The 17,830-nt window shown below is 57.1% G+C and overlaps 1 protein-coding gene across 5 annotated transcripts in view; it reads left to right on the top strand.

The window, feature by feature from the left end:
* The window catches only part of NFASC (neurofascin), a 154,136-nt gene extending 138,316 nt beyond the window's left edge, over positions 1–15,820 (top strand). For 3 of the 5 annotated variants that reach the window (XM_069459231.1, XM_069459232.1, XM_069459230.1), the window contains 3 exons: positions 11,297–11,428; positions 12,875–12,944; positions 15,589–15,820. In XM_069459231.1, coding sequence (XP_069315332.1) covers positions 11,297–11,428; positions 12,875–12,944; positions 15,589–15,820 — 434 coding nt within the window. Of the gene's footprint in view, positions 1–1,912; positions 2,030–3,347; positions 3,501–11,296; positions 11,429–12,874; positions 12,945–15,588 lie in introns of all 5 variants that reach the window. The other 2 variants (XM_069459229.1, XM_069459228.1) reach the window with 1 other exon arrangement.
* The last annotated feature ends 2,010 nt before the right edge of the window (positions 15,821–17,830 follow it).

Genomic DNA, 17,830 nt, shown 5'->3' with positions numbered 1-17,830 from the left:
CTTAGGAAAAAAGTTTCATAAGTTTACTTTTCTCCGGGTGAACTAGGCCTTTTTATTTGTTCTTAACTTGTCTTTTTCAGATTTCGAGGGATACCCCCTAATCCTTACAATCCGGGAGTCAGTGGAACATTCCACACTTTTCCTCAAGGACCCTTTTTGTGTTTCCAGGTGTTGACAGCTCACATCCTCGGTCCTTTTTGCGCTTTTCCGCTCTTTCAGGTCTTGCTGTCTCTCTACGGCAGTGCCTTCCTCCACTTGCCACCTCGGAAATCATTTTGGCTTCGCGTTGCTTGACCTTTTCTAAAAGCGCCCCAATCTTCATTTCCTTTAAGACAGCCAGATTGGGGCCAATATCGTATTGGCAGCCAAACGGTTTAAACACAAATTCTCTAGCTATGTACAGGGCTCAGAGCCGAGGAGGAAGAAACTCAGGTCTCCAAATCATGACTAATCGTAATTGATTCCCACTGTCAGGAGTCATGAAATTCCAAGGAACTGGGATTTGGGGTGGCCTAAAGCAGCCTATACAATTGAAGCATCTGGCAGATAAGTAAGGAAGCCTCCCTTCTGCCCTCCCGCGGTGCCATCCCTGGGACCCCTCTCCTGGCCCCTCATCTAACGTGAATCTAGCTGGGGCAACCAGCACCTGACGAGGCTGTAGTGGAGAAGGCACTTCTTTGAAGTGAAAATCAGGAGATCTTTTATCCCTTCCCCGGCCTTGCAGACTCAGTTACGTGTCAAACAGATAATGCATAAATGCATCACCCCTGTACTCTATTCATTTATTTTTGACAAGAGAGTTGGTGACAGGGCCCCCTTGCATGCTAATAAAATATACAGGAGCCACACTTGTAAAGTCTTTGAAATACAAGGCCTCACGCTAGTACTCCACTATGAAATCTTTGCTGGAAAATGGGGTAATCAGACTGCTGGGACTCTTGAAAAATGATTACGTTTGAAGATTAGTGCCATTCTCCTGCACACGGGCTATGGCTTCAGACAGTGCCACGGCTGTGATAAAGTAGCTCCCAGCTCCTAGGAACTGGATAATTAATGTCTTCTCTCTTGCGTGGATATCAAGCCTCAAAGACTCCGTGGTGCTGAGAAGCCAACAGAACAGGATTCTTCTGGAACCTGGACCACTGAGGGCTGGTTGTCGAGGAGTTATCTTCTCCCGTGAGAGGGAGGGGAAGGGTTCACACTCTCTTTACTTGGGACCCTGAGGTTCTAGGCCCCGAGTCACCTTAGACGATCTGAGGCTGCTTTACCCTTCGTCCAGGCTCACGAAGGACAAGCCCAGGGGCTCCTTAGACCAGAGTCACCTGTCTGGATTTCCATTCTTCTCTAGCTTCAGAAGCCCATTAAGGCATTCTCATATCCTTACTGTCCTTCCTGCAACTGGCATCAAGGCTCTTGCTTGGCTTTTAAAGACAATGCTCTCCTTCCTGTAGAACTTCGTGGTGGAAGGGACAGAGGCGGCACATGTCCCCGTCTGTCTGCATCCTGGCCACAGGACCTTTCCCTGGCCCATTTCCTTACACTATTCAAATCCATGACAAGAGATCTGAAAAAGGGAACAAGCCCGGGTTAGAGCCTCATGGCACAGATCAAAACCCGCTCTTTCATTCTTAACCCCAGCTGTGTAGACACGCAGTTGCCAGCTCTCCTTCACAGCCAAGTCCTGACTGCCCATGCCCATCCCTGGACGGCGGCCTCTGGCCTGGCCACCAAGGCTGCAGCTTGGAGTTCTGGCGGCCCTGTGCACAGCCGTTTCCGACTCTGCCCTTCCCCTGATGACTGTGCGTGTGCGTGCGCGCGTGTGCGTGCGCTCGTGTGCATGGGTGTGCGCGTCTCCGTGTCTCCGGTGCTGCCCCCTCCCCATCACTAACTCCTCTTCTAACCCGTCCCCCAGCCCCCGACGAGCAGTCCATATGGAACGTCACGGTGCTCCCCAACAGTAAATGGGCCAACATCACCTGGAAGCACAATTTCGGGCCCGGAACTGACTTTGTGGTTGAGTACATCGACAGTAAGCATTGCTGTGCGGGGTGGCGGTGGTGGCGGCGGCGGCGGCCACGGCAGTGGCGGCGGGTAGTGGTAGATGCCATTAAAGAGATCCTGTGAACTCCCCCAGGCCCGGAGAGGCCTTTTAGCCTGGCTTAATTACGGCTTAATGAAATCGATACGCGCTCAGGCGGCAGCGAGGTGGGCGGAGCAGGCTCGCGGAGAAGGAAGGGGCTTCTGAAGCCATTAGCGCAGCGCCAGGGTTGCATGTCTGTGAGGACCTGGGTCGTGGGCGCTTCGTCCACCTCCTGCCCAGGACGAGGGTTCCAAACAGCCCCCACACGAGCGGAATCTCACCTCGGCATTGATCTCCTTAACTCTGATTCCACATGCGCTGGTGTCGCCATTAGACAGACTGGGCCAGTTCCCAGACTTGGGCTTCAGCTGTGCTTTGCTCCCAGCGGAATGCCAGTGGGCCACAGTCAGAGCCACAGACCAGAGCCTTTGGTCTCAGCTGGTGGCTTGAGCTGAGCTGTTCACCCTTCACTGGATCTTGGGACCAAGGGTGCAGACTGGTTAGACTGCAGAGTGTGGTCAGGACAGCTCCTTCTCTGAGTGAAGGTCCCTGCTTCTGCAGGGCCAGATCCCCCATCTCGGCCTCTGTAGCATGTGCTCTAAGCGATTTAACTAACTAACCCAGCCAGGAACTCTCCCTGGGCTAGCCCACGCAAAGACTTCTCAGGAAGAGCAAAGCCAGCGCGTAGTCCTCTGTGGGTGGAGGAGTTCGCACCCATGGCAGCTGGACTCCCCACTGTGGTCCACGCTTTTTCAGCCTTTGACCCCCACCATTGCCCCGACAGCCTGGAGGCACAGGCACACACTTTTCCTGCTGTGCGATGTCGCCAGGTGACAAGAAATGAGAGCCAGGAGGCAGGGTCCTATCTCATTTCCAGTTACCACGAGGGGTGCTCACTGGCTCTCTGACCCTCACTGGGTAGATCCCATGTGGGAAGTTCATCGCTTCCGGGGCAACAAAGCATCAGCTGACAAGCTGGGAGTTCAAAGAAGTAGGTCATGGTCTGTTTAGGGTGCAGAAAGGTGAGGAAAGAGAACTTCAGGAGGGGGGACAGCGTCCCCCGCCAAAGGGTCACTGTTTGAGCGCGCATTGCATGGACAGGTGTGGGGAGCTGCCTGGAAACCTGGGCTATGTGGCGAGCTAGACCCTCGGTCCCCTGATCCCTCCCCCGGCCCTTTCTACCTCGGACAGGTGACCAGGAACCCGAGCACTGTCTCTCTAGCTCCTGGCGCCTGGCTCTAGGCTGACTGAGGTTTCTGTTCCCCAGGCAACCATACGAAAAAAACTGTCCCTGTTAAGGCCCAGGCTCAGCCTATACAGCTGACAGACCTCTATCCCGGGATGACATACACGTTGCGGGTTTATTCCCGGGACAACGAGGGCATCAGCAGTACCGTCATCACCTTTATGACCAGTACAGGTGAGAGGGGATCTGGCCTGGCCATCCCCTGCGAGCATGGGGCATTTCATTCTCATCCTCAGCTTCCTGCTTGCCTCCTCCTCGGACAGAAGACTCATCCCCACTCCATCCCCACCTTGCATGGCGTGTCTCGCTCTTACTATGCGTCAGTCTCAGGCTCCCAGGAAGCCAAGAGGAGCCCAGTGGGCGTGCACAGTGGAGAGGAAACAGCGATTCTGACCCGTGGGGCTGAGTGGGGCTCAGAAGGAGACAAAGCATTGTGTAATGAGGACAGAAAACACTCGGCCCCACTTGGTGTCTGTGCCAGCAGGGCCACTGCGGTGGGTCTGGGGGCTTCTGGAGAGCAGTGCAGCCCACCCTGTGTGCACAGGGGCTTGCTACCTCCACGTGGGACTAGGGCACGGGGCCATCCCAGGGTCTCATCCAGAAATCTCCCCAGGAACCAAACCAAGGATCAGTGTGTATGTTACGGCTTTGCTACAGTTATCTGTTGTTAAAAATTCCAAAGCGAGTTATAGGACTTATTTAAGGCTTTGTTTTTGTCCCAAGTTTGTCTTGGCCTCAAATAAAAGTAGGTGACTTTTTGTCATGCAGGGAGAGGGGAAGAAGCTCTCCCATCCTAGAGTGGGTCTGGCTCTACAGTAGCTTTGGCTGTGGGTGGAGAAGCATCTTCATTATGCCAAATGAACAGGCCAACTGGGGCTGGGGAAGGGTGCAAGGTTCGGAAGTGTCTCCGCTGTAGGGGAGGCTGGCGGTCTGGAGCCCGGGGGCTCGCTTGTCTGAGCGTTTGTGTGCAGCTTTAAAGTCGGCCAGGCAGGCTGCCAAGTGGCCTGTATGCTAAGCCCTGGGGCGAAGGGTAAGGGTGGGGGAAAGAGATTAAGAGAAAAAAGGATCAGTCCCTACTCCGAGAGACATCCTAATTAGATGCGGGTCATTAGACACACAGGATGGGGGGACCCACAATAATTTATATGAACTTCTGAGTGCTGGCTTAAATATTCATTACTCCTCCTGTGCCTGGCCTGGCGAGGCTGCTCCTGGTGGCTTGCATCTTGGGAGTCACTGCCCTTCTGTACAAACGTCTCACCCACCCCTTCTGGCCGGGTCCCTCCTGGTCTGGCGTCCTGTCTTCCTCCCGCGTCTCCGCCTGTCCTGCACATTTCATGCCATCCAGTCTGGCTGCCTGCTTGAGGCCGGCCGGGCCAGCTCAGGCAGGACATCTGGGTGAGTGGCCAGGCCGTCCTGTTCCAAGGGGAGCCGGGCAGGGAACTGGACAGTTGACCGAGCAGAGCAGGTGGCCGGACTCTGTCTGGCCCAGCTGGGGTCCCAAGCTGTTGCTCACCAGCACACGCATTTGATTTTGCTTCGTTACAAACTCGAGTCCAGCACAGGAGCGAGAGGGAAAGTTGACATGTGAGGACAGAGCTCGGTGGTGGGGACGCGGCCACCAGGCGGCTTTCAGAGCTTTGACGTCTCCGGGTGCTGAGCCCTGGGGCCGTGGGTGAGGGTTGTGGAGAGAGAACCAGAGGGGAAAAAACCAGTCCCTGCCCTCAGAGGTGTCCTAATCTGCTTGGCGGAACTAAACACACACTCTAGAAAAATAGCTATTGATGCTATGTACGCTTTGGAACTTGACTTAAATACTCGTTTCTCTTTTCCTGTGCTTGGTCTCGAGACTCATCTTGGTAGCTTGCTAAGTTTTCCCCGACTCCCCCCAAGGCAAGCGGGCGTGGGCAGGCTCCTGACCCCAGCTCTGAGTACACACCGTCCTCTCCCCTCCCGCGCTGGCTGGCAATGACTGTGTGCAAACCACGTAAGGAGAGAAAATATTTTCACTTCTTGCAGTCTGTGAGTGTGTGTCCGTATCCTTTGAAAACACACACTCTCTTGCGTGTGGGTGGACTCCAGAGCCGTGTCCACACAATCCCCCGGATCCCTGTGTTTCTTCAAAGCAAGGATCTGTGGGCATCTCTGGGCCCTGACCACTGGTCATTTAGACAAACACAGGCCATCACTTTAGTCCGCAGACTCGAACATGCTACAGTGGTTCAGGAAGGAGACCACCGGGAGGTGTCTAACAAGCTCTCTGCCTCACTGGAAAGATCCCAGTGGGGACTTAATCGCCTCCTTGAAGCTTTTGAAGCCAAGGAGACCTCAGCGGCTGCAAACACATCACCCTGGACTCCAAGAAGCCCATCAGCTCTCCTCTGCCGGAGGGCAGGGTGGGGTGAGGCCACAGGATGGCGGTGCTGACAGCGGCCTGTAGTCGGGCGGCAGCCTGCCTCAGACCGCAGGAGAGTGGGGAGGGGGCTTTAGGGGGTTCTGCTGTGTTGGGGAGAAACATGTCTTCAGTCAACCCAGAACAGGCAAGGTGGGCGTGGAGAGGTGTCAGACGGTGCTTAAGTGAGAGCAGCCGAGCCGAACTGCATGTCCTATTTGTTTACCCCTATTTCTACAGTATCGTTCTTCTGCAGACCTTGAGTGACTGGCCTTTCTTCCACGGCCAAATCAAATTCCAGCTGGAATTAGGAGTTGTCGGAACCGTCTGCGTGGCAGGGGAACTGCCCGTGTCTGAGTGGGGTTTAGGGTGCAGTGTGGAAGGTACACAAAACACGGGTTCCAGGCCAGAGGAAGGGGCATTTGGACCCATGTTTGCACAGACTGTGGACAAGAGGATGCCGCTCCGGGTCCCCGTCAGTCCCGGCTGTGGGTGGTGAGTGCAGACACACCCTGGCCTTTGCGTGTTGATGTTACTGGCTCCCTCCATCAGGAATCTTGAAATGAGTTTCGTCGATTGAGTCTGGTGTTGGCCGTCAAACATAGCTGCCCCAGAGCCTTGCTAAACGCCTTCCTCTCAGAGTCCAAGCCATGGGGTCACGTCATAAGTGAGATCATTATGTCCTCAATTTCTTTTGGTTCTTGAGAAAGTAAATCATTGTGATGGGCTGTGGTTGAGCCCACCTTACCCCAGATCCCACTTGGTTTTGTTGTTGTTGTTTTGAGACAGGTTCTTACTCCAGTCCAGGCTGGAGTGCAGTGGCATCATTATAGCTCACTGCAACCTCAAACTCCTGGGCTCAAGCGATCTGCTCGCCTCAGCCTCCCCAGTAGCTGGGACTACAGGTGCATACCACCACACCCAGCTAATTTTTCTATTTTTTTATAGAGATGGGGGTCTCATTCTCACTCAGGCTGGTCTTGAACTCCTGACCTCAAGCAATCCTCCCACCTCGGCCTCCTAAAGTGCTGGGATTACAGGTGTGAGTGACCACACCCGGCCCCTACTTGATTTTGAACATCATTCTCTGTCCAAATGTCAGAGGAAATTCTTCAAGCTTTTCAGTAAGGACTGAAGGTAACATTTGAACTTCACCTGGCGCTGTCAGGAATGGAAAGCTACGTTTGCTTTCTAAATTGCCCATGTGGCCACTGTCTCCTGGAATGATGACCTTCTTTCCCAAGAGCAAGGTAGGCTCGTGGAGACAGCTGTCAGAGTGCCTCAGAGCAAGCACCAGGAAGGTCGCTGCAGAAGGTGGTGCTGTGTCCAAACACGGGTTCAAGTGATTCCCTCATCCCTGTGCCCAGGTGCGGCACCTGGGCAAGACAACACCCACATGACCCCTAGCTGGTATCAGGGGAAAACCAAAACCAGTATCCCAGGTTAACCATATATTAGGATTAAATTGATCCATTAATCCTGTGGTCTCCAACCCCAGGCTGCAGCCATGGCCTGTTAGGGAACGGGATGTGCATCGCCACCTAAGCTCCGTACCACCCTCCCCCTACCCATGACCCCACTCCCCCACCCCGGTCTATGCAAAAATTGTCTTCCATGAAACCAGTCCCTGGTGCCCAAAAGGTTGGGGACCGCTGCATTGATCAGTAAGTAGTCACTACCTACTTGTTATGTGAGCAGCATTGTGCTAAGTACTTGGGGGCTCAGGAAGACCCCCCTGTCCCCAAGACTTTAATAGTATAATTGGAAACCAGGACGCAGGAAGTAGAACAATTAAATGTTATATTGTGTGGTGTGGCTGGGAGTGGAATCAGAGTCAGAGGTGATTTAAGTTGGAGCCATCGGAGATTCGTGAAGGAGGGCTAGAAAGAGCAAAGGTGGCCAGCAACGAGGGTGACAGCCCAGGCTCTCTTGGGCAGGGGGGAGACTGGAGTGCCCAGAAGGCCAGACTGGGGAGTTGAGCCCAGTGTGATAGGAAGTGAGGAATGGCGGCACATCCTTAAGAAGGCACTTGGGGACAGGAGGGAAGCCTCCTAGGAACCTGGTGACTTAATGTCTCATTGCGTCCACGGGAACTGACAAGCACGGGTGAGGCACCCCTAGAATAGAATGAAGCAGTGAGGGGACCATGAGACACTTGAGAAGGAGAAGCAGTAGTCCTTAGAGGTGGGAAGAGCAGTGAGGGCTCTGGCGGAGGCGGGGGAGTTGGGAGAGCCGAGGGAGGGAGCAGGAAGACGCAGGCTGAATTTCAAGCAGTGACATCCAAGGAGAGCGACCACGAGGGAGCTCTGTACTTGTAGCTGTGGCGGTGGCTGGAGGGATGATGGAGATGAGTAAGGGTCTCCCATGACGGTGACAGGGAGCCAGAGGGAGGTTTGGGAGCGGCGGGCTCAGGGATGGCAGCTGAAGCACTGTGTGTAGACCGGCTTGAAGTCAGCTTGCTGGGGTGGAGAAAGGAGTTGGCTGGCAGGAACCGGGGATGATGGACGATTACGGAGTTAACCTATAAGAGGACGATGCATGAGCTGGAGCTGAAAAGTCCGGCAGATTCCTCAAGGGTTTTTGCTTAAAGACACAGCAAACCTCAACATGTTTAACAGCGGAAGGGAAGGGGACAGCAAAGAGGGGGACGTTGAGAATGCTGGGAGTGCGGAGATCCTTATAGGGGCCAAGGGAGGGGGGCGTTGGGTCCCACTGGCACGGGAGGAGAAGCTTCGGCGGGGAGAGAGGAGACCCTGCCTCTGACACTGGGGGAAGGGACAGTTGTAGAGGCTGCGAGGTTTCAGGGGTCTCCAGAGTGCCCTGGAGTAGGTGAGGTCAACCGTGGACGTGGAGAGACGGCAATATAGGAGCTGTCGGGGGGAGCGGTTCTGGACGGACAGCTGCGGGGTGGCTGGAGGGACAGTGAGAGATGGAGAGGGTTGCTGGGCAGCAGCCGTCCAGGTGAAGTGTGACGCCGTGAATCTGTAACAGGCCGGGGCTTGCATCACCCCCACGCGGGATGTATGAGAATGCAGTGACGCCACAGAGACCACAGCTGGTACCGAGTCGGGTGCAGGAATGGGGGATGCAGGGCAGCGCCCCATCAGGGCGTGGACTGAAGGAAGGGAAGGGGCTCGGCGGTTCACTGAGCAACCACGAATCGAGTGCCGTGCTCCCTGCACAGTCCCTCCCCCAAGGAGCTCACCCTCGGGGTGGAGGGACAAGATGGGAGTGGAAAAGGGCACAGAGTCTGGAGCCAGAGAGCCTGGGTCGCATCCCCACCCTACCACGTACAGCTTAGCAACCTTGAGCCAGTGAACCTTCCTCCGCCACAACGTAAGAGAAGGATAAAACCTACCTTAGGCGGTTGTGCTGAGGATTAAATTAGATAATGTGTGGAAAAGTATTTAGAGCAGATAGGAAGTGCTTATAAGTAAATTAGTAGTAGTATTAATAATGTCAAATGGTTACATGTACTATGAAAAAGATAAATTAGAGCCCTCGGAGAGTGGCTGGAATCCGGGTAGAGGGACTTTAAGCTGGGAAACTCAAGAAGGCCTTTCCCAGGTGATTTTTGCCAAGGCAGTATCCGAAGAAAGAGCAGGTGAGGCGTGGTGGCTCACACCTGTAATCCCAGCACTCTGGGAGGCTGAGGTAGGAAGATCACTTGAAGTCGGAGTTCGAGATCTGCCTGAGCAAGAATGAGACCCTGTCTCTCCTAAAAATAGAAAAATTGGCCAGGCATGGTGGCGCATGCCTGTAGCCCAGCTACTTGGGAGGTTGAGGCAGAAGGATTGCTTGAGCCCAGGAGTTTGAGGTTGCTGTGAGCTAGGCTGATGCATTCTACCCAGGGTAGCAGAACAAAACTCTGTCAAAAGAAAAAGAAAGGAAGAGAAGAGCGGCAGGTGCAAAGGCCCTGGGGCAGGAATGAGAGAGCAACCAGTGTGGCCGGGGCCAACCCTGGCAGAGCCTGACAGGTCAGGATAAGGAATGGAGAGTTTTCTCCAATAACAATGAGAAGCACTGAGGATTTAGGCAAGGATGTGATTTGATCCTAAGTGGGGTTTGGAAAGGTCACTCTGACACTGTGCGGTGAATGGCTTGCTGAGTGCAGGAGCGGAAGCAGGACTGGAACTTTCCCCGCAGCATACAGAAATCAGGCTGATCACACGCCACGTTCTCACAGGGCGAGGCTGCTTTTCAGGCCAGCGCCACCCTGGGCAGCCAGAGCGCAGTAGCACAGAAGCACCTGTCCGTCTGTCTTTACCACTGACCGCGAGCTGTCTTGGTGCGATGCCCCTGGCTGGGCACTGGGAAGGCTATAAACCGTTTCTGCCCCCAAGGAGAGCAAAGAGCGGGATTGGACCCAGATACCTGCCCCACAACACGGCGTGTGCTGCAGACCTGGGGGCTCGAGGGCTGTGGGTCCCCCGTGCTGCTCCTGTGCTCCTCCTGGGAGGGCCGCGGTGCCTTGGCTCCGGCTCCATGGCTGGTGGGGGCCCTTGCTGTGATGTGACTCTCCGGAGGCTTCTCTGGGCTGGGCGGGCACCTTGGATGTGTTCCGTTCCTCTGATTCCTTCCCCTCTGTGTCTTGTTTCCCATGACGGGCTGCATTTCTGGAGGGGTTGCTTTGCTCTCCCATCCCTAGAAAGTAGAAGGGCAGGTGGGTTCTGGCCACACCCCTACCCAAACCCGCACCGCAGCCACTGGACCATCAAGACCACCACCAGCTGACTCCCGAGCACCTGTCCATTAGGCCCACCTGTGTGCCCCTCCAGTCTTGGAGGGGTCTGCCCACTTTGAGACAGGTCTCCACACTCATCAGGCAAAGACAGACAGGGACTCGCTGTCACAGGGAGGGCGGGGCAAGTCCCTGTGTGGAAGTGGTCTGGAAGAGGCACGGAGTGACTGGCAGGCACAGCCCCGGCACCGGCATCAGTGCTGGCCTGTCGGCAGGTACCCTCACCAGGATCCTTTGCTGTCACATGGCGCACAGTCCCACTGGGGAGACAGGAAAAGACACAGGACATCCCGGGCCTCCACCTGGTCTGGGACCCACTGGTGGGCTCCAGAGCCCTGCCGGTGGGCCAGGACGCCACTCTGCACCTGTGCAGGCCCCCGAGGGCATTCTTACAACAGGGCTTTGCACTGCGACCGCACCCCCTCTCCCCGAGGGGTGGCATACACACTCCTATTTCTTCACCCTGGGTGACCCGTGAGGAACTGTACTTGCTTGGCCAATCCCTGGCCTTCCCTCGGCCCCCCAGGCTGCGACCAGCCCTGGGGTTTGCAGGGTGCCATGCCCCTTCCTACAGGTCCTATTCAGCCTCCTGCTGCTTCTCTGCTCCCCGTACTCCTCGCCTTTGCCTCTTTCCTGACCTTTTTACCTTGGCTCCTTATTTATTTTCTTTTTGTCCCTTTAGCGGGGGTAGCGGGGGCCAGAGGGCTGCTAGGTGGTAGCCGTAGGCTCCAGGAGCAGCACCCACATGACATAGCGGCCGTGCTTCCCTCGCATCTCCCTCCCCACCTTCTCCCCGACAAAGTCGCTCACGGGTCTGCTTCCCGCCCTCCCCGCCAGCTTACACCAACAACCAAGCGGACATCGCCACCCAGGGCTGGTTCATCGGGCTCATGTGCGCCATCGCCCTCCTGGTGCTGATCCTGCTCATCGTCTGCTTCATCAAGCGGAGTCGCGGCGGCAAGTACCCAGGTGAGACGGGCGAGAGGCGCCGCCAGCTCCCCGGCCAGCTCGGGGACTCCCTTCCCTCCGTGCCCCCAGCCCTTGCCAAGCCTAGAAACGCGGTCCTCTTGCCTGGTCTGTGCATCTTGGAGCTGCCAGCAAGCACTTGAGCTAATTAAGTTCACCCAGGGTGGGTGCCCCCAGGAGGCTCCAGAGAGGGGCTGGAAGGAACCCTGGCCCCCATTAAGAATGACCTTTCCTCTCCTTGACTCACCACCCATCTGCTCGGCAAATTGGCTTTTTTTTTTAGCCTGAATCTCATTAGGATCCTGTGGCCCAGGGAGGAGAAAGGAAGAGAGGCGTTTTCTCTCGCCATGTACAGAGCGTGGGGAGCGGAGGGGTCTGGGCAGGAGCGGCACGCCCGTGAGAGGGGCTGCAGAGATGGGCTCGCAGCGGGGCGAGGGTATAATCGCAGACACCTCGAACCGAGGGCCAGAAGCTCCAGGTGAGGAGCTGACAGGGACCCCTCAGGGCCGTAAGGGGCTTTGGCTTCCCTAGACTCCGGAAGAGGCATTTCTCTTCTGTAGGCTTCGAGATCCTCCAGCCCAGACAGACCAAGGTCAAGGACAAGGACCTCTGGCATTCTTGTTTCTGCAAATATTGATTGTTTTTCAAACAGGGGCAGGAGCCATCTGTCAGCAGTGGGGTGGGCAGGGAGACGGGAGACAGGATAATGGATAACCGTGAGCACAAGGTCCCCCTGGACTGCGGCACGAACTCGCTCCCTGGCCCCAAAGCCCTGTCACCACACATGCCCCACGCTCCCCAGATGCCTCCTTTCCCCATCTCTTAGAACAGATCCTCCGCCAGGGTCCCCCTAAAACTCAGCACAAAGGAGAGAGGAGAGGAGATTCTATTTGAGTTCCTTTCCCCTGCCCCAGTGCCCAGAGACTCTAGGATTCTGAAGAGTTAGGCCTCGACGTAAGCGAGGGTGGGAGGGCAGGAAATGACAGTTCTTTACTGAGGAGTGATCCTTTACCTTGTCTGGCCATGTTGGGGCTGCTTTCTTCTGCGAGAGACAGCCTGAGCTAGGGGGGCCTCCCTGGGTGGACTGAGTTCATTCCCCTGTCCCAGGTAGAACTAGGACAGCTGATGAACTCGTCATGTAAACTCTGAGCCTTCCTTTGCCCCTTCAGAAAGTGTCCCATTCCAGAAAGTTCTTCAGAGCTAACCTCTTTGCCTCCTGCTACAGGGTAAGCCCCTGGTACATTGAAAAGATGAGTGAACCACAGCTCTCCTGGAGCCAGGAGGCCTGGCTCTGTTCTCCACGCTAGGCTTTGTTCAGTTACTAATTAGATTAGTGTCACTGAGCCCAGGGCTGTGCCTTCTGGCTCTGCGTTGGGGAGAGCCCTGGAGAGCAGGGCATGCTTCCTACCTAATCCTGCGTCTGTGTCTTTGCTTCTCTTGTTGACCAAGTACGAGAAAAGAAGGACGTTCCCCTTGGCCCTGAAGACCCTAAGGAAGAGGATGGCTCTTTTGACTACAGGTACGTGATCTCCTTCCCCTGTCAGGTGGGCTGTCACTCTGCCTCTCGGACGGCGCCCTGGCAGAGGGCACATGCTACGGAGCTTGCTCAGAGAGGATTCTTTGGGCTCTCGACTGGAATAGGCCTTGGAGAGGCATCTGGCAGGGTGTCCTGTGTCCCAGATGAGAGGACCGAGGCCCAGACCAGGGGTGACTCTCCCAGCTCGCCATCCGGTGAGCGAGTGGAAGAGCTGGAAAGGCCGGTTCCAGGGGCTGGAGGTCCGGCTGGTGCTGCTGTTCTGCACCTGTGCTCCCCCCTCAGATCTGGGTGGGCCTTTGTACCTGGGCTTATGACGTGCTTATCTGTCCATTTTGATGGCAAGTATATTTTTAACTCAGGAATGATGCAGGGTGGGTCGTGGACCCTCATTCCCAGGCCAAGTGGCTGGTAGGGAATGTTTGTTCCAAGTTCCCTCGTCCTCCTCTGACCTCTCCTTTTCCTACCCTGGGCCTCCGCCACTCTGCTCATCAGCAGCCTGGCAAGCAGGGTCAGATCAATGTGTGGCAGAGCCACTGCCCACACGGGAGCCTGCCTGGAGCCTTGTGGATCGTGACTGTCCCGCATCCTCCAGTCCAGCATCCTCATGGGCCTCCCAAAAGGGCAAGCACAAGAAGCCCTGCCCTTTTCCCCTGGCTGTCCTCGACCACCTAGCAAGGCCCAGCCTCCCCGCGGCTGAGAGCTATTCCCTGACCCTCAGTGCAGCCAGGGGGCAGCGGGGAGGACCTCCCAGCACAGGGCCAGGCAGCCTGCACTGGGAGCAGCTGCTTCCTCGTGCACTTCTCCTCCCCCACACACCAAAGCTGTTGGGCAAAAGCACCTGCCCCCTCCCCCAGATGTTGAGGCTGGGTCTGCGTGCTCCGGAGCACGCCAGGGCAGCGCGGCACACGTGTGCGCACACACACGCCCCTCTGCTTTGGCTCTGTGGGGTCTGCGGTTTCTACCCTAGAAGCCCCCTCTTGGATGAGTCCAAGAATCCTAAACTGGGAAAAGGCTGAAACTAATAAATCAGAGGAAGAACTGAGTTTCTAGGGGGACAGGCCTGGGGCAGAGGAGGAGTGCGGCTCAGCTTCCCCATCCTGGGGCCGAGTTTCGGGTGGTGCTCCTGCGTCTGTCCACCTGGTCCTCCAGGGTGACCCGGAAGCCAGGCTGACAGTGGCTAGACCAGGGCCACCCTGGTCATTCGGGTTTCCTCCAAGCTCCCATTGGAAGAGGTCTGTTCTTTCCAGGCCTGGGTGCCCTTTCACCCCGGCTGGGCCGTCGCCGTTCAGGGGGTGCATGTAGCTGGAAGTGGCTGCTGGAAGCAGGGGAGGGATTCCTGCGAATCACATACCGCAATCCTCACACCGCTGCGGGTGGGGGAGGACCCTGGGGAAGGGGTACATGTGAGAAGACTGGCACGTGGGGTGAGGAGCCCGCCAGTTGGCAAAGAGTGAGTTCTACTTCCTGCACAAACTCAGTGCGGCCCTGGAGCCCCCCTTCCCTCGCACCGCCTCCCACAGCAGCGCCGTCCGAGAACGCAGGCCGCGCTAATGGGCGGCAGTCACTCGCACTTCGGGAGTGGGCTAATAGCTTCCCGTCCACCAACGCTCGGCTCCGGCTCCAGCTCCGGCTGGCCGCCCTCCCCTGACAGCTGTCTGCCCGGCACTGCCATTAGGAGCGAGAACACGCTGCCCGCTCTAATGGCAACTCGGCCAGTTGTTTTCCTCACACCCAAGAAGGACTGGGGGCAGGGGAGGGTGCGGTGTGTGTCTGCTCAGACTGCCTGGCACCGCTGTGGTCCCACCTGCTGGGCCCCAGACTCCCCCTGCGGGTGCCGGCTGCCTCCTTCCTGGGAGCTCGGCTCACCTCGGAAGTGCAGCCAGCAGCACCTGGGCCCCACGCTGAGCCCACAGGGCAGAGAGGGCTGTCCAGCCAGGGGAGGGGACGTGGAGCCTGAGCAGACGCTGGCTCAGGGAGCAGCCTGGGGCCCCCGAGGGGGCTGGGCGGCATCCCCTGAGCCTTGCTGTCTGCTCAGGTGCCCTCCCTCCCGCCACCCGCACGCTCCATCTGTCTGTAGGTCAACCAGGTACCTGCGAGAAACGACACCAAGATCCAGAAGCAGGGAGGCAGGGACAGCTTTGTTCCTTGAAGGCCTTTGCTGTTGGTCAAGGCAGATCCTTTCCCTGCAGAGTCACAGATCAGGGAAGGTCAAAGCTGGTCCAGCCCCCCTTGATGATGGACAGGCCCAGGTCACAAAACCACACAGTGACACCGGGGACTAGAGCCATCGTGCGTGGTCTCACAAGCAGTGGCTCTGCCTCACTGTGGGACGGCCGTCTGTGTCTGCTCCCCCCCACTGACAGGGGCCCAGTCTCACGGAAAGGACCCCAGACCAGGAGGCCAGAAGCGGGGGTCCCATTCCCTGCTCTGCACCGCCCAGCCACCTCTCCCCGGAGAAGACCTTGCTTGTCCTCTCTAGGTCCCAGCTTCCCAGCCGTAGAGCTAGCCGGACTGGGTGATCCCGGGGTCCTATCCTTGCTGGGCGAGAGGCGGCTGCCCTGTCCCACCTACCTGGGCTTGTGCTGGGCTGGGCCCTGATTCTCTCTCTCTCTCTCTCTCTGGCCAGTGACGAGGACAACAAGCCCCTCCAGGGCAGCCAGACGTCTCTGGACGGCACCATCAAGCAGCAGGAGAGTGACGACAGCCTGGTGGACTATGGCGAGGGCGGCGAGGGGCAGTTCAACGAAGACGGCTCCTTCATCGGCCAGTACACGGTCAAAAAGGACAAGGAGGAAACAGAGGGCAACGAAAGCTCGGAGGCTACGTCACCCGTCAATGCCATCTACTCTCTGGCCTAACAGAGCCCACCCGGGCACAGCCACTACTTTGCAAGTGGGAGGAAGGGAGAGGGGGAGACAAAGCCACTGCAGACCCACTGCAAAGCCAGCGCCACCTTCAGGGACAAGGGTTCAGTATGGGGGTCTGCCAAGCTGTGAGGATCAGTGACACCCACAAGCCCCCTCCCAATGACCCCCCTACACCCCCGGGTGCCACCAGTGTGGGAGAGCTGGAGCGACCTGCGCTCAGCTGGAGGGAGCCCGGGCCCCCGCCCCGTCTCACACCGCCCCGCCCGCCTTGGCCTCAGCACACACTCACCCTTTTCTGTTGGTGACACTACTTTTCATTGTCTGTGTTTTGCTTTGTGCATCTTCCCCTCCAGACCCCATGTCTCCATTTTCATTTCCTTTCGAAGACGTGTCCCTGGGACTCTCCCCCAGGAACCTGTAAAGGCAGGCAAAAGGATTGCTCCGTCACAGAACACGTAGAGAAGCTCTAGTATTCAAGCCACCGCTGGGCCCACGTATTTCCGAAGGATGCCTTTCTCGCCATACGCCTCCCCGGGTCCCAGGCCCTCCGCCCTGGCCTTGTCAGTTGCTGAGCTGGGCTTGGGTCCTTTCTGGAAAATGACAGTATTGTTGGCAGGGAGAGGGTGTGCCGGCCTCTTTGCCTCTCTGGTTCGGCTGGGAGGCGAGTTTACCTCTTGCCCCTCGTTCCTGCCTGGCCCCTTCCTCCGGAGCATCCAGGACGCGAGCTGCTCTGACCCTGAAGAAGTTGGAGGGACACGAGTGGGCGCTGACCCAAGGCCGTCCGGTGACTGTGTACCTCAAGCAGAAGAAAGCAGCTGTCTGGTCCCCGGGGAACTGTGCTCGCCTCTAGAGAGAGGAAAAAGGCTGGGTTTGGACTTCCTTCCTCCCCATCAGTGAAACCCAGGATGTCAGAGAGAGGGCCACATCCACTGTGTCCAGAGTAGAGGGCACCTGCCCGCCCGGCGGGGCCCACGCTGCTACCCTCAAGGAGGTGGAGCCCTGCGACGCAGAAGCTCTGCTGGTGTGTTTGGGGGTGTAGAGCGCTGCTCCCCCTTTCAGCTCTAGCGGATACCATCGCCTTGGTCCATCCTGGATGAAGTTGAGACTCACGTTGGCTACGGTGTGTGGATGGGGACTTGCTGCCCCGAGACTGAGCCGGTCTGTCCTTTCATTAGGGTACATACATATCAGGGGACCCCGAGGTGGCTCCGTACTGACAGTGCTGTGATGCCCCCGCCCGGGGAGGACTCGATGCTTTTCGTATGCCTTACGCAGCTCTGCTCCGTCCCTGGAGTCCCCAGGTCCCCAGCCCTCCCTGCAAGCCTTGAAGCCTCCGGCAACGTCCGTCTCGCGGAGCACAGGGCAGCCTATGCAAGCGTCCCGGCAGGACCAGAAGCAGCCACTCCTCCCGTGCCCCCACGCCTTGCCCCATGGAGACACTCGCAGACCTGCAGTTCCCAGACCGAAGGAGCCGCCTGCGTCCTCCCCACCTAATCCAGTTTTGAAACCAAAGGTACCTGGCCGCACAGTCAGACAGAGAGGGAGATCTTGAGCCTGACCGTGACCCTTTAGCTGTTTCTGTAGCTCGAGTCAGTTCCAGGAGGGTGAAGCTGACCCCCAGGAATGGATCAGCTGCCCCAGGCACAGCTAGCTCCGATTGGAGCCTCCAGCTGCTAGCCAGGGGCCTGGGCAGGACCAGGGCTGTGTCCTTCAGTGACTTAATTAAAACATCGTTTGCCACATGTGTAAGCCACAAAGGTATTAGCAATGCTTGCATCACTTAATAATCATTCAGTTGAAGATCAAGCCCATAGACACACACACACGCACACACACACAGTCTGCAGGTAAGAAACCATAGCCCAGAGCTGAGCCAAAAAGGTGGGGTTTGAACCTTAGAGTATATAAAGGTTGTTTGGACCAAGCCCTGGCCAGGGCTGATGCCTGGACGCCCAAGGGGCAGCTCTGTCACGGTGAAAAGGAACAGGATAAACAGTGGGC

This window comes from Eulemur rufifrons, chromosome 27 (genome assembly GCF_041146395.1).
Source record: "Eulemur rufifrons isolate Redbay chromosome 27, OSU_ERuf_1, whole genome shotgun sequence".
Lineage (NCBI taxonomy): Eukaryota > Metazoa > Chordata > Mammalia > Primates > Lemuridae > Eulemur > Eulemur rufifrons.
The sequence above is the reverse complement of the archived record's forward strand: the minus strand, read 5'-3'. Positions and strand labels throughout refer to the sequence as shown.